The 24,613-nt window shown below is 41.5% G+C and overlaps 1 protein-coding gene across 1 annotated transcript in view; it reads left to right on the top strand.

Annotated features, from left to right (window-relative positions):
- Positions 1 to 24,613, top strand: part of THSD4 (thrombospondin type 1 domain containing 4) — a 549,795-nt gene that overhangs the window by 111,686 nt on the left and 413,496 nt on the right. Inside the window, exon 6 of the mRNA XM_039856496.1 lies at positions 1,541 to 1,643. Coding sequence (XP_039712430.1) covers positions 1,541 to 1,643 — 103 coding nt within the window. The remainder of the gene's footprint in view (positions 1 to 1,540; positions 1,644 to 24,613) is intronic.

The raw sequence follows: 24,613 nt of genomic DNA, 5'->3' as shown, positions 1-24,613 counted from the left end.
TGGTTCTGCCAAAAAGGATTGTAAAAAGCACATTAACCCTCGATCCTTCATGGAGACAGCTGGTGTTGCTGGAAGCCCACACCATCCCAGCTTTAGGGCCGCCAGCAGCTTGACTTCCTAAGCCCTTCCCTGGCCTGTCAGCTGCTGGCTGATCGTCGGAGCTCAGCCCGCCCTGCCCCTTTTTCCCACCAGTTTCCGTCACGTTCTGCTTCACGTAGTTTCTTCCTCCATATGGTTTAGCTCAGGCAGCAGCAGGATTATGACCACCCCGAGTGTTGTACCCACAGCCTCCCCTGACTGTCCTTTATTTAGCAGGAGATACTTTTCTTCCACCTGGTTTCATTCTTCCCTCTGTTCCCTCATCTTCCAGGAGGCCTGGTGTTTCTGATACATACAGTAGATTTCTTTATAAATCCTTCAGGACTTTGAGCTGTCTTATTAGCGGTTCATTCCAGAGACTTCTTACATACAGAGCTTTTAATAATTAAGGGACCAGATTCCTTTCCTTTCTGATTTTTAAAACACGCACTCATACACATATCCCACACTTAAACAGACTGTAGCTGGGTTTAGAAATGCTCAATCACACTTGATCCACAATTTAAAATAGAGATTTTGATCTTATTATTTTATTTCACATTTATTTATTTTATATCACACTTTGCTCATATTTACCATTTATAAATAAGAAATAAGCCAGAGGACGCTGGATATTTTCTTTGACTAATCTAGAATATCAGAATCACCTGGATAATTTGATAAAATACAGATTTCTGGACCTCATCCCAGACTTCCTGAATAATAATACTTGGGAGAGAGATCCAGGAATTTGCGTTTCCCTGGAGATCTCTGGGTGACTTTTTCTCATTCTAAAGGCTAGGAGGTCCTGCATTAGATGGTGGAGAGAATTTAGACCAAAATTTAGACAAGATGGGGAGGATACTGAGCCGCAGCTTGGTGGGGACCAGACTGCTTGGAGTTAAACCCAGTCTCTGTCCCCACTGTCTATGTGGCTCCTCTGTGCCTCAATTTGCTCATCTGTGAAAAATCAGCAAACTCTCATATCTACCTCATTGATTGTTGTGAAGGTTAAATGAGTTAATCTGTGTAATATGTTTAAAGCAGTGCCTGTACATGGTCAGGGCTCTGCACGTGGTTCCGGTGAGCGTTATCTTGTGTACAGGAATGGCAGGAACAAAGTCAAACAGATGGAAACGGATGACCTCTTTGAGGGGAGACCAATTTGTCAGGAGCAGAAGGTTTAGGTTAGTGGTTTTCAGACTGCGGTGTGCAAAAACTTAACCTGGAGAGCTTGTTAAAAATATAGTGTTCTTTTACAAAGATTCTGATTTAGTAAACTTGGAGTGAAGTCTTGGAATCTGTGTTTTAAATTTTTGATGTAGGTAATCAGCAAATTTTCAGAAATCCTGGTTTCAGTAGAAGAGGCCTAGTATTTAACGTTGGAGAGGTCTCCTGGGATTTGACTGGGGCTATGAAAAGATATGAGCACTAATTGCATATTTACTATCTGCTTTATTAGGTGTGTCCAGAAAGCAGTAGAAGTATCCGGGAGGTACAGTGTGCATCTTACAACAACAAGCCATTCATGGGCCGCTTTTATGAATGGGAACCATTTGCAGAAGGTAAGAACAGACCCAGCCCTGTCTGCAGGAATTATTTTTGTCTGTTCTCCAACCCTGTTGCCTTCTGGCTGATGCTGGAGGAGTTGGTGTGATCCTGGCCAGAGTGGTGGTAGGGGAGAAAGTGTGACCCCAAGGCAGCCTGCAGGGATCTTTACCAAAGGTAATCGAGTTCGGGTGACACAGGGACCATTAGTCAGACGGATGAGGCACTGATAGAACAAGCAGAGTCTGAGTATGGCAGGGTGAGTGGGACAGAACAGGATTCGAGGAATGGGTTGGAACAAGAGGTTCAGGCTAAGGTTGTGAGAAGTGAGTGGGATGGAGTTCTCCTTTTTCTTGGTTTCTGCTGCAGGAGCTGGTGTAGTGGCTTGAGAGAACATGCAGGGTTGGTTGACAGTCGTTTGGCTTTCATGGGGCAGGAGGAGAGGGGCTTGCATTCTGTTTCCAAAGGTGATATGTGGTAGGCAGGCATTGTCCTTGGGACCAAGGTTCCTGCCATTTCAAAACGACAGAAGATCTGATTTTAGTAGAGCTTATCAGTACTGCTCTGGATCCTGGTTTCACTTTTTGTGTTGTTGTTGTCGAAACCAAGATGATAACATAGATTTTGAACTGAGAAATGTTAAATTCTGAGCTGTTGCTTTCCATCACAGAGAAAGCAGGCTCCAAAGTGGTGATGGGTCAAGCGAAACTTGTAGGGTTCAATACTGATAGCCAAGTTGGCCAGAGGGGTAGAGTCCAGCCATCCTCACTATCCAGCTGAAGACTCTGCCCAGTCTCAGTCCAAGGCAGTGGCTGAGGCAGCTGGTGTTGGCCAAAACCCAGAGTGCAGAGAGCTGCTGCTACGTGCAGGACCTGCAGAAATTGTCTTAGGAGAGAGCTGGACAGTGAGTTGTGCTGATTTAATCACAGCATCGATGTCCAAGGAAGCCAGACTATGGAAGGTCGTGCCTAGGTGAAAACCCTTGGGGAGGAGGAGGGGGATTGATATCTGCTCTGAAATTGGATGCAAAGTTGTTTTTGTCTGTGCATTTTTTTCAGAAGAGAGTCTTTAGCTTCTATCGGATTCTCAGAGTGGTCCCATGACCTTAAAATTGTTAAGAACTAACTTGACTGAAAAATTGAGGCTATTAGATCCAAACAGGAAAGATGAACAGATGAAACACAGAGAAGTAATTAAATGCAGATATGAGGTTGGGTAAGAGGCTGAAGGGTGAATAGGGAAGGAAGCCTGAGTGAATTTTCGATGCTGTGGATCAGAGCTTGGTTCAGACCCTTTTTATTTTTAAAAGCATTATGTTAAATGCAAAGTGATATCTTGACTTGGATCCTAGAACAGAAATAGGGTATTAGTAGAATATCTGGTGAAATATGTATAAAGTGTATAGTTAATAGTATTATACAGGTGTTCGTTTCTTTTTGTAAATGTACTGTGGTTTTATAAGATGTTACCATTAGAGGAGGCTGAGTAAAGGGTGTACGGGAACTCTCTGTGTTGTCTGTGCAACACTTCTCTAAATCTAAAATGATTTCAAAATAAAAACTCTTTAAAAAGACATCGTGCACCCAGTTTGCTAGGTCTTACATGCTCTCTGGTGAACATAAAGTCCAAGGCTTATCATTTGGGTGAGGAAGCACATCCTTCCTGGAACCTCAGCGTGTGACCTAATTTGGAAACGGGGCCATTGTGGATGTAGATGGCTGAGGTCCTACTGGAGCAGGATGAGCTCTTAATCGAGTGTGAAAGGTGGTCTTTTAAGAAGAGGAGAAAGGACACAGACTTACAGAGAGAATGCCAAGGGACATTGAAGGCAGAGATCGGAGCAATGTGTCCACAAGCCAAGTAACGCCAAGGACTGCCAGCGACCGCAAGAGGTCAGAAGAGGTAGGAAAGGATACTTGCCTTCCAGGAGAGGGTGACCTGCCCATACCTTGCTTTTGGATTTACAGCCTCCAGGACTGTGAGTGTAAGGTTTTGTCGTGTTAAGCCACCAGGTTTGTGGTATTTTGCCATGGCCACCCGATGAAACTATTGCAAAGAGGAAGGAACCAGATTCTGGACTGGTTGAGATCTACCCACATGAGTAGATCAGGAAGTGAGCTTGGTCTGACCAATAGCAGGAGATGCCTGGAAAAGTGAGGTGCATATCCAAAGTGGGTGACCACCTCACAAATGTAGGTCTATCTGAGATGGTGGTCCTCAGCCCTAGCTGCTCACTGGGATCGCTAAAGAGCCTTCTAGAAATACCGATGCCTGGGCCCCAAACCCAGAGATTGTGATTTTATTGGTCTAGGGGGCAGCCTGGACATCAGGATTTTTTTTAAAGATCCCAGGTGATTCTAATGGGCAGCTGAGGCTGAGAACCTCTGATTCAGGAGCAAGGGAGGGTCGCAGAAGAGGCGGTGATCCAGCCTAAGTTAAGGTACAAAATCGTGGGTATGTCATAAACCGTGAAATGTATTCTTGTGTCAGAATAGCAGTGCTTGTCAGTGAACATTTAGAAACGACGTAACCCTGTCTTTGAACCGCACCCTTGCTTTATTGCTAGCTGGGGAATGTAGCTGCTTTCCTGTGATTAACTGGGAGGAAAGGCGAGTTTCTCCAGGGCACACTGTGCTCTCCACAGTTACTCCTGGAGCTGAAGCCTCATCGCCAGACTTTCTCTGCATGGTTTTCGGTGATCATCTGCCAGGCATCTTTACGCAAGACCTCCTGACCCGTCAGGCCCTCACAGACTTGTATCAAAGCCCTGCGTGTGCTGCAGAGAGCCCTCGTCCTAATGTTCTCGCGTGTTACAGATACTCTCCGTGGACGCCTGCTGTTGTCTGCTTTGTGTGTGATTCTACCTTGCCTGTTCCTTTGTTTGCCCTGATTTGCATTTGACTTTAAATGGGAGGTCTGAGGCACTCTTTTTTAACACTTCATGTGGAAAATCTCAACCATATGTAAAGGTACAGAGAATAATATAATAGTATAATAAAAAACTCCTTTATACCATCACTTAATTTCAACAGTTATCAACTCACGGCCAGTCTTTTTCATATGTACCTTCCTCTATCTTCCTTACTCAGATTATGAGAAACTATTTGAATTCACATTATATGGTATTATTCATCAGTAGATATATTAATTAGATCTCTTGGTTGTAAGTGACAGAAACTCAACCTAAATATATTTTTTAATGTATTTCTTATTTAAAGAAAGATATTTTGTTGGTCTTGTTATTGGAAAATCCAAGAGATTGACTGGGCTTCAGATAGAAATGCATTCCAGGAATTCAGTACCAGGCCTTATTGGTCTTTCTCTATCTCTGTTCTGTTTACTTACTGCTCAGGTGAGTGTTCCGTGGCTGTGAGCTTGCAGTCAGTGGGAGAAGCCCTCTCTCATTTAGTATTGTGAGTTCAATTGTGTTCCCCCAGAAGATGTGTCAAAGTCCTACTCCTGGTGCCTGTGACTGCGACCTTATTTGGAAATAGGGTCATTGTAGATGTAATTAAGATGTAAGTTAAGAGAGGTCATACCGAGTAGGCTGGGCCCTTAATCCAATATGACAGGTGCCTTTATAAAAAGAGGAGAAGCAGCACAGAGACATACACAGAAAGGAGAACACCGTATGAACACACAGGCACAGAGGGAGAGGGAAGACAGCCTTGTGATGAACAAGGCAGAGTGAGAGTGATGTAGCTACAAACTAAGGGACACCGAGAATCACTGGCAATCACCAGAAACCATGAGGAGTTGTGGAAGGATTCTTCCTCAGAGACTTCAAAGGAAATGCGGCCCTGCCAACACCTCGATTTAGCATTTCCAGCCTCCAGACTGTGAGAGAATAAACTCCTGTTGGTTTAAACCTCTCTGTTTGTGGTAATATGTTCCGGCAACTTAGGAAACTAACATGCCCAGTGATGGTTTCAATCTCAGAAAAACCACATCGTGATCTTGTTTGGATCATAGTCCCATCCCTGAATCTAAGTTCGGACACGGGAGTACTTGGACTAGCTCAGGTCATATGACAGCCCTGTGGTGGGGGACCCACGTCACATGAAGCAGAGGTGGAGGAGTGGGGATTGAGATGGACAGAAAAACAGAATCTTATACAAAAATCATTATATACTTCTTGACCATAAACCAGCAACATTTTGAATGAGCCAATTAGAATCCTGGTGTTTTACAAAGTAAAGAAAAATTCAGAGTAGCGGCAGATAGAGAAATCATCTGTCTTCTACAACGTGTTACTTTACCTAGAAAATTCAGCATTCTTTTAAAATATTTACTGACATTTAATATGTTTCACATGCCTAAGAGAGTGGGAGCCCATAGTCACTGAAGTTGCATTGACTGTGACGATCTTAAAGAATTCTTTTTGCTGCTAAGATTGTTTTCTTGATTTTGTCCTTCCTCTTAAATGACTCCCAGGCTGACCAGTGGAAGGAAGACGCTGTTAACGTTTCTGCAGGGTGTTCATACTTTACGGCTGGATTTTGCTTTGGGCTCTTGGTTTTGCTTGGATGTCTCCCGCTATCCACATGTGCCTACTCAGGGAAACAGCTGTGCTCGTTCAGCCCAATGCCACATAGAATAGTGAAAGCAGAGCACACTCTGGTAAACACATTAATTTCACCACATGCTTCTTCTTAGGCCTTTAATCGCATTTCCTGGGTATGGCGATCTATCCTTAGATGAGACCTCTAGGAATTTTTCTTATACCAAGACCTCTATTGTAGAGATGATGGAAGCAGAATTCAGGCCCAAGTGTCCCTGTTTATCCAGGACAGTGAATACTTAAGCCTGTCCCCCCAGTCCCCTTTCACTCTCAAAACCACTTTGGACAAGAAATTATATGGTCGGCCTGGCTAGAATGGGACACTTTAATAAGAAGACTCTTGTTTAGATGCTGATGATATTGGGGAAAATTGTGCCTAGGGACTTGGGTTTGGGCAGCACTAGAGTCCATAGTTTTGCTGGGTCAATGTATGGATCAGTCTTAATCCATAAACCAGGGGACAGCTTTGTGTTTGGGTAGCTTAAGTGCACCACATGGCCCTGAGAGTGGAACTGAGTGAAGTGGAAATTCAAAAGTCAGAGGTGAGGGTAGGTCAGGAATTGGAGTTTGCCAGCTGGTCACATGTACAGGGCCACTGTATCTGTCAGGAGTGACAAGCTTGTGCTGCAGTAACAAAGAACCCCCAAATCGCTCCCAAATCCTAATGATTTGTCTCTTGCTCCTGTTCCATGCGTGTATTCTGCTCATTCGGGAACCCAGACTGGTAGAAGCTGCATCTCAGTTTACACGTCCACTGACACAAGAAAAGGGAGCAAGTGAATTATGCACAAGTTCTTAAAGCTTCTGCCAGAAGTGATCCTTTTTGTTTCTGTTCACGTCTCATTGGCCAAGGCAAGTCACATGGCATGATTAACTTCAAGGGCAGCAAGGAGATACTATCCCACTTGTGCTCAGAGGAAAAGTGGAATATCTGTGAGCAGCCCTAATGACCAGCATAGGCAGGAAACTCTGGCAAAATTCCTGAATGCCTTCCTTGTAAGTCCAGGCAGCTTTTGTTAGGCTGCTTGTAAGAATAGCAGAGTTGGCTGTAGGGGATATTAAAGGTGCACCACAGGGCCCGTAGACACTTAGATCAAGTTCTTCCCTTGATTAAAGCTCTGTGCAGAGATGAAATGTGGCACCCAGGTGCCCAGGCGAGTTGCCAGTTCCTCTGCTAGTCCATGAGTCTGCCATGGCACAGACAACACACTGGGCATGGGGTGAGGGCTATCAGATAAAAACATGGACAGTATTATCAAAACGGTGAGACATGAGGGAATGAGTCCCAAGACCAAGAGCTGTTGGACCTGGGATTAGGATGCTCATGTTTTAATGAAGGATTTTCCTTCCGAGTCACCTGGGACTCAGTCCCCCAGCCCACAGCTCTTACATAGATAGTGCGTAGTCATTGTGGACCTTTCAGAGTGGACAGGGCAGGCCTTAGGGAGACAAGAGGAGTATTCCAGTTATATCTTCAGAAGGTCTGTACTCAAGCTCTTTTATACTTATCTAGGAGTACCTGGCAAGACTAGGCCATGTTTATTTAACATACGAGTATGTCATTGCGGACAAGGACAAAGCAAAATCCCGAGGGCAACCCCTTTGTGAAAACAAAATGATGATTTTGATGTTATGCATGTTGAATTCGAATGAATGGTGGCAAGATGCCCAGCAGCAAGCTGGGAATGGAAACTCTGAAATTTAAGTCATGCTGTAGGATTATAGACCTGTACTCGAAGTCGTTGGCCTTGGTGTCATAATTAAAGCCACCATGATGGATAAGGTCTTCAAGCATCATGAGGACAGAGGATCAAGGAAGGCGCTTTGGAGTACATCACATTAAAGAAGCGGAGGAAAGAGGTTCAACCACTAAGGGAGCCTGAGAAGAGTTGGCACCAATGCACTGTACGCCTTATATTGCTTCTTGTATTAATAAAGTCTGTTGTGGTTTATAAAGTTCTCTTACTACAAACACCACAACAGTGACCAAATGAGATAATAGAAATTGCTAGTATTTGTTGAGTGCTTACTCCATACCAGGCACAATTCTAAATGCTGAGCATTCAATCCTCACAACAACCCTGTAAGATGGGTAATATTATCAGCCTCATTTTACAGAAGAAACAGAGGTATGGAATAATTAAATAACTTGCTCAAAGTCACACAGGTAGTAAGTGATAGTGAAGAGGAATTTGCACTCAAAAAACTAATCAGCTCTTTGTTCTGCTTCTGTAGAAATGCTTGCTGTACAGGCTGTACTCAAAAGTAACTAAAAAAACTCATCCTCCCTTTGGCTTGCTCTGCCTAAGCAACAAATGTAACTAACTGCAACCCATAGCAACTCCTGCCTCTTTGTAACACTGTGTAGCTACCTGTAACCATAGCAACTCCCACCGCTCTATAACACTATGTCTTTATAATGCTATGTAACTACCTGTAACCATAGCAACTCCCTCCACTTTGTAAGGTCTGAGGACAAATTAACCAATCAGCCCATGCCAAATAAGTTCTATATAAGGAATGTTGCAACTGAGCTCAGGGCGCAGATCTTCAGAGCGCTAGCTCCTCTGGGACTGCTGGCGTAATAAACCTGAGTTCTCTAACTCTCCGAGTGCTGCTTAGTTTCTCGTGGGTCTGATCTTTGCATCTTTTCTACAACAATAGAGCCAGGTACAAACCCCAGAATTGGCTATAGCATCTCTACCCTCAATGTAGGCAGAAGCCAAGAGAAGGATTTGTACAGTTGTGAGCATTTAAGGCCAGTACCTGTTTTCATTGATGTTTACCATATGAGTAATTAAAATTTAGTTTATATATATAGTGAGAGAGAGGGAGGGAGGGAGAAAGAGAGAAGATAGGTAGCTAGGTAGGTAAGTAGGTAGATAGGTAGATAGATAAGATAGATTGATGGATAGATATCGAAAGAAGTCGGGGGTATGGTAGGGGGTGCCAATACAGCTAAACACAGTAAAAGTCAAGGGAGAATGAAAAACGAGAAAATAGGGACCAGAATGAGTTGTGAGATAAAGAGCAAAAAAAGCAGTGAGCATAACTAGCTCTTTCTTTTAAAAAAAAAAAAAAAAAAAGCCATGAAGAAGGCATATTGAGAATTTTTGGTAGTTTAAGGGGAAAGGGAAAGATTTGTTTAGAAGGTAGAGAAAAGAGGATGTCTGTAGATTGAGAGAATAAAGCTTATAGGGAGGAATAAAGGGTTAACAGAATGGTATCTATGAACCTCCTATATCCTAGAAGAAAAGTTGGAGAAGAGGCCATCCCCGCTCCCTAGGGAGAATGTATATTATTGTTTCTCTGCAAGCTGTTATAGAGAGCCTCTTCCAGAGAAGGGGAAGGATTAGCTGGAAAGGGGCACGATGGAACTGCCTGGAGTGATGGTAATGTTCCATATCCTGATTGGCATGGCTGTTACACAGGTGTGTACAGTTGTCAAAACCGATTGAACTGTACATTTGTGATCTATACATTTTATTGTGTGTAAATTATACTTTAAAAAGCCCATTAATCTCTTTCCCCTCCTGAGTCTCTCCAGTTCCTCAAAGTGACATTTAGAACCAATATAAATTCACCACTGGGGAACCAATAATATATTTTCTTCTGGAGGAAAAAAAAAATACTTATCTTCCTTCTTTTCTTCTAGGATAGAGTAGGGCCAGAGAGACCAAACTAAAGCTTGCTAGTTTCCAACCATTCCCCCAACTCTCCTTCTCTCTCTCATTCTGTTTTAAATACCCTTTCTTACTGAATATGGAGGAACAAAAGAATTTTGGGGAGAATGAACTCATTATACAGAGTATAATTTTTAGAATCATTTAGGATCATAGGGCTTCATTGGACCTGGAAGTCCTCAGGTAGGTCCGGAATCTGAGGAAGCAAGCTCGACGTTGCTAATAGTTAGTATTCCTTTTTTTGCAAGCAGTAGACACTGATTTGGGCTGAGTCAAGCATGAAAGGATTTTATTGGAAGCATATCCAGTACCTCAGAGAATCAACAGGATGTGTGCAGAACAAGGTTTGGTGGAAGACAGAAACTGAGGACGCTTTGGGGGTTCTGGTGGACAGAACTGATGGTTTTACTTGCATGCTACTGTTACAGTGGATAAGTTCCAACAGGTTTCTCCATCCAAGATTCAAAGCCCTGGAAACAAGAGTGTGATTGGCTTGGCATGGGCCACATGCCCCACCCTTCGGCTGGGGGAAGGGGTGGGGTGTCCAGATTGACAGTCCCAAGACTATATACAGATGGAGAGAATTAATTCCTTCCCCCAAAATACAGATGCTGAACCCCAAAGAAAGGAATGAGTCCTGGATGCCCCAAAGCAACCAGTGCCCATGATGGAAACTCATGACAAGTCAGGAGGCCCTCCTGGCCTGTCAGCTATCATTTCATCAGTAGGCTCACAGGGATTCTTTTGAGGGATTATTGGAATTGGAATATAACACAAGAGTATCACTCTTTCATTCTTCTCATTTTGTTTATATTTCTGAAGATTTCTACAGATAGGCCTCCTTGTATAAGTATGGCATATGACTGTGTGGGTCCCTTTTGCTCCCAAGCATTATGCTAGGATAATTCTTGTTGACCAGTTTGCATTGATCCAGGGTCATGGGAGAGTGGCTAAAGTTCGGTGGTGCCCTTCATCACCCCACTGCATCCTGTGGTTGAAAGTGACCTCAGGGAGAAGTGAGGGGGCTTGGTAATGATTCTTTTTCATCCCCCTGATTTCTATAATCCTGGTTTCTACTCTGGCTCTTCTGCACGCCCCTCCCCGCCGCCCCGGGATTATATATGTGAAGTGTATGTTCTTGCATGCATACTGTGTTTCTCTGAGCATAAGGAGAATGAAGGATGGAGCCGATATTATCACACTTGTCTGTAAGTCTTTTCACTGGGAAGTTTAGGATTTGGGAAGGAAAGATTTTTTTGAGGGAGAGAATCGCCTAGGGTACTCCGCTCTAGGGTACTCTGGAAGGTGTAAGAGATTCGTGTAAACGCAGTTTCTTTCCTGGTGCTTGAACCAGTACCATTCTAGGTCATTAGTAAAGAAAAGCCTCAAGATATATTACAACATCTAATAAGCAGATTAGTCTAACTGTGAATAATTTTAAGGATTTGAAACCAAGCAAAGAGCTTAAACCTACTGCAAAATATAAAATAATGAGACCCAATTCTGCCGTTTTTCTCTTCGAAAAAGCTCAGCTTTCTCCAAAGACTGCCTCATTCCTTGTAGTGTAGCTGGTTGGGTCGGGCAAGGTCAGTGTCACTACATTGTCCTATTCTACAGATGCAGGGGCTGAGGCAAACGGTTGGCCAGTCTCCCCTAGGTCACGGGATAAAATAGAAGAATCTCATTAAAGATGTTACATGACCACAGCCTGCTGAGCTGAGTGCGGCCATCTGCCTCAGGGGCCGTAAAGGAATTTCTCGCTCCGTGTAACCAAAATGTTTCCTTTAAAAACAAACAAATGTGTTTTTACATCAAGATGACTAAGACTTTTCCAGGAAGTCCTGGAACTCTGTCTTAATCCCTATAGCACAGTTTTCTCATTCTCTGAGCAAAGAGGTCTCATTGTGAATTGGCAGGGTCATGTCCTGTGGGAGTGATCAGGACATTTTGTGGCACCTTGCGTGGACATCGAGAAATTAATATTGGTCCAACATCGAGAGGTTTCTACAGCCAGAGTATGCAATTTACATTTAAATTATAAATTCAGCCCATCCCTTAAATATATATCAAAGAAATTCTCTAACTGCGTAATCCCTCCCCAACAGTATTCAACAGCAGCACTACCTGTCAGTGTCCTTTTCTTAGAAACTGCAGTGAGAATATCCATGGATCAGTGGAACTCGTTTGCAAAGGATTAAAGCAAAGGATATGCTAATAATATGAGGAGCACACATCTGTTGTGTATCTGTGGTCGGGCAGTAGGACGGGAAAGAGCACGTATCCACGCTCCTTCTTTTACCCCAGGGGTCCGCTTGCCCTGCCTCGTCATACTGCCTACACTCTGCCCCAACACATTCTTATAATGCCACTCCAGATTCCTCTGCAGTGGTTGTTTAGACCCGGCCTGCCCTTTGGAGGCACAGTGAACAAAACGTCCAAGTTCTTTCTTCAGATGTTTGAAAGTAGCCATCTGGTCACCTGGAATCTTGTTTCACCAGCCCGCTGAGTGTTTCTGTTCCCTTCGATTGATTTCCTATGTATTGGAGCACGCTCTTGTTTATCATCTTGGCCATTCTCTTTAGAATATAGTCCAGGGATCAAAAACAGGCCTCTTTGCCTGTGGCAGTTCCGGCTGATCGTCGCTAGGATGTGCTGGGCTCAGGAATGAGTGTCACTGGGATTGATTAGTGATGTCTTACATAGGTATGGAAAGGGAAATGACAGTACACTCACTGACTCTTTGCTGTCTTTACAATTCGATCTTTCAATTTGATCTTAAGAATTGAAATTTTGGGATACGTCCCATTTTTATTGAACAGAGATGAGACTCTTAAATGAGTTTTCCAAGCATTGCTTTAGGCCCTACTACAAATGTCTATAAGTCTTCTGGTCTTAAAATACAGTAATCAGGGAAATTGTGCTAATAAATATGAGGAGCACACATCATGGTACATTATGTCTAAAACGTGTTCCCATTTAAAATGTAAATAAAAACCAAATGATGTGTGACTGTAATTTTATAAAAGAAGACTTTAGCATGACTGGAATAGTTGGGGGCAGGCCTGGTTTCCCACAGTGATCCTTTAAATTAAAGATTCTTTCAGGGTTGCAGTGTATCTAGAGGTGTAGGAGAAACTAAATTGAGAATAGTTTCTAAAAATCAGGTCGTTTGATATCTATGGATTAAATGGGGTTCATTCTGCTTTGGAATTGTATTTCCTGTCTGCACCCGAGGCTGTATCTGCTGCAGCAAAATAAAATTGAGGTAGTAGCAATAATTTGTATCCAATTATCCTGCTTCCAAACCCAGCTGTCTTCAGCCTGCACAATGGAGAGCACTTGTAATCACATCCTGAGTTCGCATGTCATTACATATTTCTTCGTTGCAAACCCAGGCTTCACTAAGAGCTTATTATTTGAGGTCCTTTTAACCAGAATATTTAGCAATTGAGTTTATATTGGGATATATTTTTCTTTCAGATGACTAATTGTGATATGTATTACCCTGACATATAAGGCTTTTTCATTCATAATCATTCCAGCATGGAAAAAATTTCTAGATTTTTGCTTTTCCCTCTCTTTCCTGTTCTCTGACTGTGAGTGCTCCATTCTTGCCCCTGATGGTGTCCAGTGATCTTTGGATGGCTCACTCAAGAAGGCACACCTTTCCAGCCTTTCCGTTCAAGACTAAGGTGGCACAGGTTCTGTAGCTCCCTGGGGCAAAGCAATCACAGTCATTGTATCAGATTCTTGTTCAGTTCACCCTTCGTGGTAGTGCTTAGTTTTTCATCTGTACTTTATCATTCTCTCTTTCGGGTTGCAAGACACACATGCACACACACACACAGCTCCATCACCATCACCACTAGCACCAGCACCCACCAACACTCCCTGTGAGGGAACCACCATATAACTTCGGTGACAAACATCTGTTTGGATATGTTTAAATGATTCAGAAGTAAGACAGGGAAAGACTCCATATGAATTTCTAGTTTTGAATGTAAGACCGCTAAAAACAAATAGAGATCTTGAGAACGTAAGTGATTAAGCTTTGGAGCTGGTCAACAGAATTCCCAGCTCAATAGATTGCTATTTAGTAATTACTAGTAAGAAAAGTTTAGGAAAACGAATTTCTACATTGTACACAGTAAATACTTCTCTTTTAATTTTGCCGCAGATGATATTTTTTAATGGAGGTAAGTAGTCATCGATTGGGGAGGGGTAGCCATTTGAGAGAACCTGGAATATGGCAGGTTACCAGGTAGAGACAGCCAGGTATGGCAGGGGTCGGAAACGCTAGGAAGATAAGCCTCATAAATTTAGTGAGGCCAGAAATCAACAGCAGAATAGGGCAAGAGACCGGCAGGGCAACCATAGTTATCACATGGTTATTTAATTAATTTTTGCTTTATAATTTTATCAAGTGAGCCATTATTTATTGGGCTGAGTTGAGTTTTGTCCAGGGAAGTTATTTGAACTTTGGATTAATCCTTGGAAGCAGCTTTCATCTGAAGTCAAACTCTAGCAAATGATGTTGATTTTAAATTGAGCAGCCCATTAAAAATAGGTCAGATTTAAATAGGACAATGGAGCTCTTGGTTTGGGGGAAAATGTGCAGGAACTGTGATGAGATGTCTCTGCTGTGATCGCCAGGCCTGCCTGGCACTCAGAAAAGGAGAGGAGGGCTCTTTCATTCCAGTCAATTTGTGTAACCTTTTGATGCCAAAAATCAGAAAGAGAAGCATATCAGATGCGTGCAGCCCAAATTCCATTTGTACTCAAGGTTACGTAACTGCTCATCATGTAATACTTTGGCTCTTGTCCACTGAGCGTATTGATATTGGCAGCTTTGCATGCCTTATATACCATCATCGATCAGGCAGGATGTCTTGTCCTGCACCCAGTCGCCATGTTTGTTTAAGCCAGCTTTGGAGGTTGTATAAATAGCTTTAGCAACCTGCTCTCCTACCCTTGGTGATAAGTGGCACCTTCAGAAATCCTTTGGCGTGTTCTTAGGTTGCAAAGGAGTGGAACTTGATCCATTTGGGGTTTATGATGGTTATTAGTCTCCTTTTGTATATGTTCCCATGGCATATCCAGGTAGGGAGTATGGAAGGGTGCTAGGTGTATCTGCTCCTATCCTGACACTCTAGACCTCTGGGCCCTCTGCCTTCGGAATCAGTATTGTCCTGCCTCATAGAGCCTGGTGAGGGCTGCGTAAGGGCTGCCAAATAAAACTGTGCCTCCGGATTAGACAAACAAATTTAAGTTCACACGGAATAGAAAGGTGCACCTTTTCCCCTTAAAAAACGATGATTGCCACAGTGTATTGGCATTGGTTCATGCAAATCACATTTTGTTCTGTGTAAGAGATAGCCTTGGGGTAGCGGGAAGCACAATGGATAGGGGACACAACCCCTGGGGCACCAGCCCCAGCATCCTTGGACCACAGTAAGAGATCATTTCCTTTCATTGTGAGGATCCGGTGAGATGATGGGTCTAAAGCATGTGTATAAATGCTATAATCTCCACTATTGATCACCAAGAGCCTCCACATGCAGATGCTGGAAGGGTGAGCAGTATGGGACATATGCCAAGATAGGTATTCCAGGCAGAGGGAACAGCATAGGGAAAGGTACAAGGGTGAAAAATACAGAATGTTTTGGGGGAGCATCAGAGAACATGCTTTGCCTGGAACAAAGGGTGTATAAGGAGAAGAAGTACGGGATAAGGTTGGGCTAGAAGCTTGGGGCAAGATAATGGAGGGCCCCAAATAGGAGGCTAAGGAAATTGGACTTCGTTTTATAGGCAGTGAGGAGCCGTTGGGGTTTTTAAGCAGGGGAGTAACATGATCACAGCTGAGCGTCAGGAAAATTAATCTGGCAGCAAAATGCTGCAAAACCTCTTTGGAACAAGAAGGGGTATAAATAAATAAATAATTTGAAAATTTGGCAGTAGTATTTTAAAATATGTCCTGAAATGTATGAGCTATATATTTTGAGATGATAATGTCTTTTTTGTTCTTTTTTTCCCTCACAGCAGCCAAATTCCTTTTTCATTCTCTCTCTTTTCTGCATTCCCTCCCTCTTTGTCCTCCTCGCCCTCTTCTCCTTCCCTCTTCTTCTCTTCTCTCTGTCTCACACACACACACACACACACACACACACACACACATTCACACACTCTCCTCTTCTCCATTCCTTCTCTCCTGTCTCTCATGGTTAGTGGAGTGTTTGGGGGGTTGGGGGGTCCAAACCCAGCCAGAGGTCCAGCGTTCCAGCGCAGTGCTTTAAGAAGAACCAGCTGCCTGGGCTCTGTCCGTTGTGCCAACTGTGACTGGGTTCCATTACCAAAGGCAGTGAAATCATGTACCTTTGATTTTCACCAACCCCAACCATACAGAGGGTATGTATTTTGAACGAGTAGGCAAATTCTTGTAATTCATGTGGCTAATGTTTCTATAATCAGATTTTCTGGACTCATTACCAAAAGGCTCAATCTACTTCTGTAACTCTTGGGTTAATAAGAACAATGGAATTTCTATGGATTCTATAGGTATATGGCCCATGCACCAGTTCAAGCATACTTAGTAAATGTGTTTTGTCCCTAGGTTTTCATGAATTTAGCCTGCAGGCTTGTGACTTTGTGACTTCCCCTGAGGGTCCATGGCACAAAATTTGACCAAGATATGAATCTGAAAAGTCTGCTTTGCAAGATATGTATAAGAAAAAGGGTCATTTAGCTTTATTGTTCTCTACTTCTTTGTGTATTTGCAACAATGCTCATTAGTTAATTAGAAATTTTGTTTCTGTGAAAAATGATGATAAAGTGAAAGATAAACCTATAGTGAAATTTGAAAGGATGGTTAGCTTGTAGTGTATGGTGTAAGGCTGTGAACAGGAAACTCATGCGACTCTCCATGGAAATGTGATTTGAGAGAAGGCTGGGAGCCTCTGTAAACATTTTTGATTTTGTGAATCTGGGAATTCAAGACGGTTCCGGATGTATGACTCAGGGATGTCAAGAGTCTGCTATAAATCCAAATTCACAAAACAGATAAATTATTGAATGACTATTCAGATTGTAAAACAATTTTCCATTTTATTAAATATTTACTGTATGTTTACCCTAGAGAAGTCCTTTAGTAAATATAGTTAGTATTTGATTTACAGAAATGTAGTGTATACAACTGTTGGATACATGTATTATGTTAAGTGGAATCCCCTTTTCAGGGCATTAGGATACTTTAAAATAACCATTTTTCCATGTGAAAAACCAGTTTGCATGTATGAAAGGTGCTTGGTCAATACTTAGAGATTTGATTTCTTACCAGGAGAGATTTTGCATTATAGATGATTCTAATTTTCAAAGAATTTTTGATAACAAAAATTATTTGTTATGCTCAATCATCACCATATTCTTGGCCCTTTGGCTTATGCTCAGCCTTTAAAACCCTGACTTTGATATTTGCTTACTCTGAGACCAATGGCCTCAGGTTCTCCAACAATAAAATGGGGATAATAGTAGTTTCCCTACAGATTTCTTTGGAGAAGATTAAATGAAATAATTTGTGCACCTTGCACCTTGTAGGTGCTCAATAAATGTTAGCCATTCTACTATTACTATTATTATTTTTCTGGTCCCAAAGACGATATCAGTTAACTCAAACTGAGCAGTATTATATTTACAAATGAGTGGTTTTTTTCCTTCTATTTTTTCTCTATTTTTCTTCTCTTTTTTTTTCAGTTACAGTTGAAATTAAAGGTTATATTAGTTTCAGGTATACAGCATAGTGGTTAGACATTTATATAACTTATGAAGTGATCCTCCAGATAAGTCTAGTACCCACCTGATACCATATATCGTTATTAAAATGACATTGACTCTATTCCCTGTGCTGTACTTTACATCCTCATGAGTATATAGTGACTGCCAGTTTGTGCTTCTTAATTCCTTCACCTTTTCACCCAGCCAGTCTGGCAGCCATTGGTCTATTCTCTATATCTATAAATTCATTTCTTTTGTTTGTTTACTTTGTTATTTAGATTCCATATGTAAGTGAAATAATATGGTATTTGTCTTTCTCTGTCTGATGCATTTCACTTAGCATGATACCCTCTAGGTCTATCCATGTTGTCACAAATGGCAAGATTTAATTCTTGTTTGTCCAAGTAATATTCCATGCAGCCACTATGGAAAACAGTATGAAGGTTTTTCAAAAAATTAAAAATAAGGCTACCATTTGACCCTGCATTACATTCACTGATTTGTGATATTCCTATCCAGCTGTACCATTATTGTAAGAAATATGTAAAAAGTGGGGCCACAGGAGGAGGAGGAAGACGGGGAGAAAGAGAAAGGAGAGAGGAAGATATGTTACCTTTATGTAAATGTTCGGTTGATCTTGGTTATTGTCACGATTTTATTTCTAGCAGCAGCTTCTTGCTTGTGCAGTGGTGTCTTGCTTCTGACATATCACATCTAAGCTCTATTCCTTGACTTTGAAGGTCCACATAGTTTAACACCCACAACTAATCCACATTTGCTTCCCTACCATTGCTCTTTATATACTTTCCACTCTAACCAGGTACATCACAATGAACTTGCTCATATATTGACTCTGTGTAGGGTTTCCTCCAATTTCCTTTCATTTGTCCAAATCCTATCTAGTCTTCAGGATCCGCTCAAAGCTTATCAGATCCTTAAAGGCTTCTGTGGCTGCCTTATTCCTCACTGATTTCTTTCTGATTCAACTTATATATCCTTTTTGGCCTGGGTCCCATAACAGAGCATCTTATTATAATTCATGGAAATCACAGTAGTAATTACAATCACTCACATAAAATTCTCTAGCTCGCAGAGTATTTTCATTTATATGATTTCTCTGACCTTCCTAAGATCCCTGTAGGCAGGCAGGTCAAATATATTTACCCTACTGTGAGTGGTTACTTGGTCAAGCCCATAGAGCCAGTGAGAGCAAGAACTTGGACTCACCAAGTCTACCAGCCTTATTTCCCAAGTATGATTTCACACCCCTGTTGTTTTGTGTATGTTAATATTGTCTCTTTACTAGTCTGTAAAGTTATTGATGTCTTTTACTGCCGAACCTATCAATTGCATTTGGCTCTGTATCCAGCTCACTAAATCTTGTCGCCTAATAATAATAATGTTCGACAAATGCCTATTATGTGGCAGGCATTGTGCTGAGCTTCTTTACAGGGAAGTGTCTCCCTTAACTCCCAGAATGCCTCTATAATATAGGTGACACTATTAGGTTTAGGTTCAATTTAGATTCAGAGATGTTTAGCAACTTGCTAAGATCAGGTAGATCAAATAGCTGGTAAATTGCTCTAACTCATCACACAGATTGCTATTACTATGGGAGCTTTTTTGTGTTTAATTTTTAAAATTCAGACTTCTTCTGTATAGTTTAAAATTCAGAGGCAGCACTGACAATAGGCTGAAATGCTGCATTGGGGGTGGGAGAGAGTGAGGTTCTGCTCTGTCAGAAGCACAATGCCAGGAATGGTGAATGGAGAATTTGGGTGAAAAAGACTGCTTCCTGTCCTGTTGGGATCCTTTATCTTGGAGAAGAGCAGCCCGTTGATCTCTTACCAGATTTTAGTGTGATTGAATTACAGCAGTACCATACTATTCTACTTAAACCAGAGGTACAGTGCTTCTGATGCCTATTCTCTTAAGTGCACTTAATCTCAGAGCAGATGAGTGAGAACCCTGGCTGTGTGGCCCCATATAACACAAAGAAAGGCTAGAAATGCTATACATGTATATCTTTTAGAAAAATATTTTTATATTACCTACCATTGAGAGAAAAAGTGAGATACTATTGTTTGGATATTTTTTAAATTGGGTTGATAAAAGAGTGCTAATGTTGCATAAAATTAGGTCTGGGGCCAGACGGGATCTCCTTTCTTGGTGTTATAATATTTTGAGATCATAAACTCATAAAAATAAGTGTTGAGGTATTTATTGTGTGTGGGGAGATGCCCAGAATATTGTCAAAGAAGTGGTGCGATGCTACATTTTCAGGCTGCTACTGATAGAAATTTCAGTAAGTATTTCTTCTTGCCAAGAGACCAAATTACTTCTATGGTATAGGAGACCCAGAGCACTTCTGATTTTAGTAACAAAAGAAAAAAAACAAGCTGGTATTTTTTGTTTTGACCATTAATGTAAACAAACTGCCTCAAAGACACACATAGTCCCTGGGATCTGTGCTCTCCATATAACTCAAACTTTTTTATTGCAACAGTCAGTCAGCTCTGCCTTGTGGTGTTGGAGTGAGAGATTATAGCAATTTTGAAAAAACTGTTTCCTAAATAAGTCAACTTGTGAATATCAAAATAAGTCAATGTATCCAGGTCTTTACCCTTTATTGTGAGAACATTTGTTCCTCCATTAGAAAAAAAAGTAAATAGTAGGTTCAAGAACACTAGCCATAATATATCCTCCCCTCCCCCAATAGTCAGTATTCAAGTAGGTAAACAGAGCAAGCTTTTGGATGCACTTTTTATTAAATTGTGTCTTAAAAGTCCAGTAGTCAGCTACTGTTTATTTCCTCAGCAGTTTGGGGTGCATTCACCAACCTCCATCCAGGCTGCCATTTTTAGCCATAATATCTACATTTTCAGAGATGTGAGCACCATTCTTGTTAAGAGTGGGATGGAATGCAGTAATCATACTTTATTAAAATTACTTTAATCAGACCTTTTACAGCTAAGCATTTCGCACATCAAGAGGCCTTTACAACGCTATTGTAAACAGAACAAGTAAAGATCATTAAAAGGACAAATCATTAATTAATACCGAACTTTCAGCTACCTGGAAAGTCTCTTAGCTGCTCCTTCAATTGTGTCTGCTCCTTCTGTAGTTTAAAATGTATCGTTTGGTAGTATTATTGATTTTTAGCTTGGCTATAAATCAGTTTTGATCCAAATCAGAAAAATTCATGTATGTATACATATCAAGGCTTCACCAATGTTCTCTGGAATGAGCTTCACCTCCAGAGGTGTTTCTGAAACCGATGAACTCAGTGCTTCATGAGTATGTTTCCCAATGGATTGATCCAAATCCCAACTTTTCTCTTAAATCGAAACAAAAAATGAATGTTTTTTCTTTAAAAATGCATAGTTTCTTAATAGTCCCCGGGATCTGTGCTCTCTTAAGTATTGCAAGAAATTTTTTTCATGCAGCTAATACTCAGCTTTTTTTCCACCACGATTTTTTTTAAATGTCATGTTTAGGCCCATTTGTATCTCTACAATGGCAAACTCTTAATTTGACATATACAGAGAAGGCATTTTTTAAAATTTGGCATGTACATATAAATGCATTCTGTGCATTTTAGATTGATTGTGACCAGTTTGCTATAAGTTGGGTTTAGGATCATCCTATTATCATTGGTTTTTTCCTATTGTTATTATTGGTTGTCAATTTTAGAGTGAGGAAATTTCAAAACTTGTCTTCATTTCAGATTATTTTGAATTTCGCCTTTTGCACGTTTTAAATTTTTTAAAGTTTATACTTCGAACTTCCAATTTTTAACAAATGACCACCATTCCTAAGGATGTGCAGACTCCTGTTTGAGAAGCGTGATGTTTGAGGTAAAGTCATGGTCACAAATAAATTCATACCAAAAATTGTGACTGCCCGGAAATTATACCACAGGAAGTGAATTATTTAGGAAGCAAAGGAAAAGTCCAGGAGTAGCCTTTTGACTGGTTGAATATAGCAGTGTCAGATGCTTGTATTTGCAGAAGGAAATGGAAGAAAGTTCATCATCTTACAGAATACTGTGTCAATATTTAATATTTAGAAAATCAAAACAGCATCCAAGAAAAACTGAAAATAGTATGCTTATTATTCCATAATGTTTTTATATAAACCTACTGATCTGGTTTTACCCATTGTGCTATCTGTAATAAGCATTATGGGATAATATTAATGTCCTTACATTCTTCTTTGATATGCCTGAAGATATTTTTAAATTTAGATGTTTTATATCCAGAGCAGTTCCAGACACTACCCGAAAAAACAATCAAACTTCACTTGGTAAAGAGAAATAGGAATATGTTCCTGGGAAACAGATAGATACAGACTTTAAAAATAGTCACAAGTGAGGCAGCCGTAACTTGTGGAAAATCCTTTTGTACACTTTTGAAAGTAGGACGAGCCTCCTGCCACACAGGAATCAAGGACCACTGTGGGGTCAAATGCCAAGAGGATGAACTTGCATATTTCAGATGCTTCATATTTTGTTTTGATGTTCTGAGCCGCTGGAATTGGGTGTAGTTCTTTTTGGATTGATAAACTGTTAGAGACATTGAATTTAGGAAAGAATTTTACCCCTTCTGCGTTTAAAAATGAATGACTTATATGGCTAAGGGTAAGCACATTCCCTACAATCAACTTTGGGGAAAGTTTTGAGAAGAAATCAACTCCTTTTCACATTTGGGCAATTTTCGACAATATGTGCGCATGCCCCATAAATACAGAGGCCACCTACAAAGTACGCTAGGTGATATTTCCTACCACAGGCCGATGAGACATTCAAAATGTTTAGACAAAAATGAATTTTACAGTCCTGCATAACTGTTTGCTTGGTATTAACTAAATTCAATTCTGCATTTAGATGATAAAAAGGAATCAGTCCACAGTAAACAATGTGAAAAGAGATCAAGACAAATCAGGAATTTCCTTATCCTGTCATTTTGATCCCTTTCTGAAAGGAAGCATCCTGACCACCTTGAGGAAAGATCAGTTTGGAATTCATACCTCTTTGACTTGGCAGATGTGAACTATACTTTCTGAGGATCCAAGAAGTAAAAATATAGGACAGCAAGTGAAAACAACCTCAGAGGTTATCTGATTAACACCCCCTGCCATGCACACATAAGAAAACTGAGGTCTGGAGATGTCTAATGACCTGCTAGGGTCAAAGGTCAGGCGAAGGTGTGGATGGAGAGCCAGAATAAATACTCTGACTTCTCTCACCATCCATCTCCTGCTGGTTAAGTCCAGCTGGAAGCCCAAGGGCGGAAGCTCCCTCTGGAGACACAGAGCAGGACACAGGCAGAGAATGGGTCTGCAGAGGCATACAGAGAATGACCAACACATCAGTTACATTCGTAATGGAAAGAGGCCTTATGAACCCAGTGATTACACTTGGTAAATTTCAATATCTTATTAATCATAAGAGCATCTATATAGATGTGAAATAGTACCTATGCACATATGTGATACTTATCAATTACAAATTACAAGTGACAACACTTGCAGTTTATGTAGTCAGGCTTCCCTCACAGTAACAGCACCTTCCAATGGTCCACGGTCTTCTCCATGGGGGCTTTCTGCAGAAAGAAACAAAGAAGATACTTTGAATGGGCAAATTCCCAACAGTCGGAGGTCTCCATTTATTAGTGCTTCCTTTTGAAAATAAAATCAATTTTCTCTTTTTATAAAAATGGCAAAATATTACCAGAATTTTGAATTAGAATTTTAATGATGAGCTAGACACCGTATGAGGCATCTCATACGTGCCACCTCAGTTCCTCTTGGCTGCACCTAATGTGAGGGTGTTGCCTCAGTTATTGCCACACTTGTTCTCCTGTGGACACAGCCCAGGAGCTCTTAGCCTCTGGTTTGCCACCGTAGGGCTTTCCTGTTGACTCTGAGGGGCGAGACTCCCTGAGCCCCACTCATGCAAGTACCATCTGGGAATGTGTGAAGTTGCATACCTGAGACGAAGATGGGAATTTGTTCAATTCTTTTTCCTTCCTCCCCCTGGGTGGACTATCCTGAGACACGGCAGTTCCTGCTGCCTCTAGGAATGCAATCCTGCATGATCCTGGGGTTAGCTGCACTGGATGCCAAGCAGAGGTCAGCTTGGGAACGCACCCTGGCCCATTTTCTCTTTCTCCCTTTCCTGCCTCCCTCCCCATTTCCCTCTCTCTTGAATAAAGTAGTAGCCCAGCTTCAGGGAACCCAGGCCGAGATAGATGCCAACGCCATACCTTTGTGAGTTCCTTTCTGAGGTCCAGCTTTCAAAGGAACTAATCAGGCAACTGTTTAATGAATATGGAGGACAGTAAGTAGACCAGTCAGTAACCTAATTGTTTTTAGTAATTGGATACCTATTTTGACTCAGAAAATATAAATGGTGATCTGCTTTAAGAACAAAGAATCAGAGTATAGAGTTCTGAACTGCCTGGTGCAGCACACCTTCCAGTCTTTGGGGCTCATCCTTTATCACAGGATATGTTTCTAGCTTCCTTCTGCTAGAGAAGAATGACTGGGATTCACTTTCCTGTTTTTCTAACTGAATGATCCCTCCCTGCTGAATAGTTCAGAATGAGGTGCTAGTGCCAGAGTATTGGGTGAAGAAGTACCCACATGTACTGAACACCTGCTCCCCCAACCTTTCTCAAAACAGACATGCATCGAACCCCAAAGAATGGTTAACAGTGCTCTCTTTCTAGTGATAGATGGAGTAGAGAGAAGAGCACTGGAAGTTCTGTTCTGGATCATAGTGCCTCGGCCCCTGTATGGTGTCCTATTGTTAGTGTGGGTGGTATGAGCTGTGGATGCTGGTGCCAGGGTCTGTAGCCTTAGGACGCCCCGGGACAGAGGCTGGAACAGCATGTCCTCTGTTCCTGGCTAAGTAGCTTCTAAGCTGACTCTCTGGATATTCAGTGAGCTGCCTAATGTCTTTTAAAGGTCACGG

Source organism: Pteropus medius, unplaced genomic scaffold (assembly GCF_902729225.1).
Source record: "Pteropus medius unplaced genomic scaffold, Ma_sr-lr_union100, whole genome shotgun sequence".
NCBI lineage: Eukaryota > Metazoa > Chordata > Mammalia > Chiroptera > Pteropodidae > Pteropus > Pteropus medius.
This window is presented reverse-complemented; position numbering and strand designations above follow the sequence as displayed.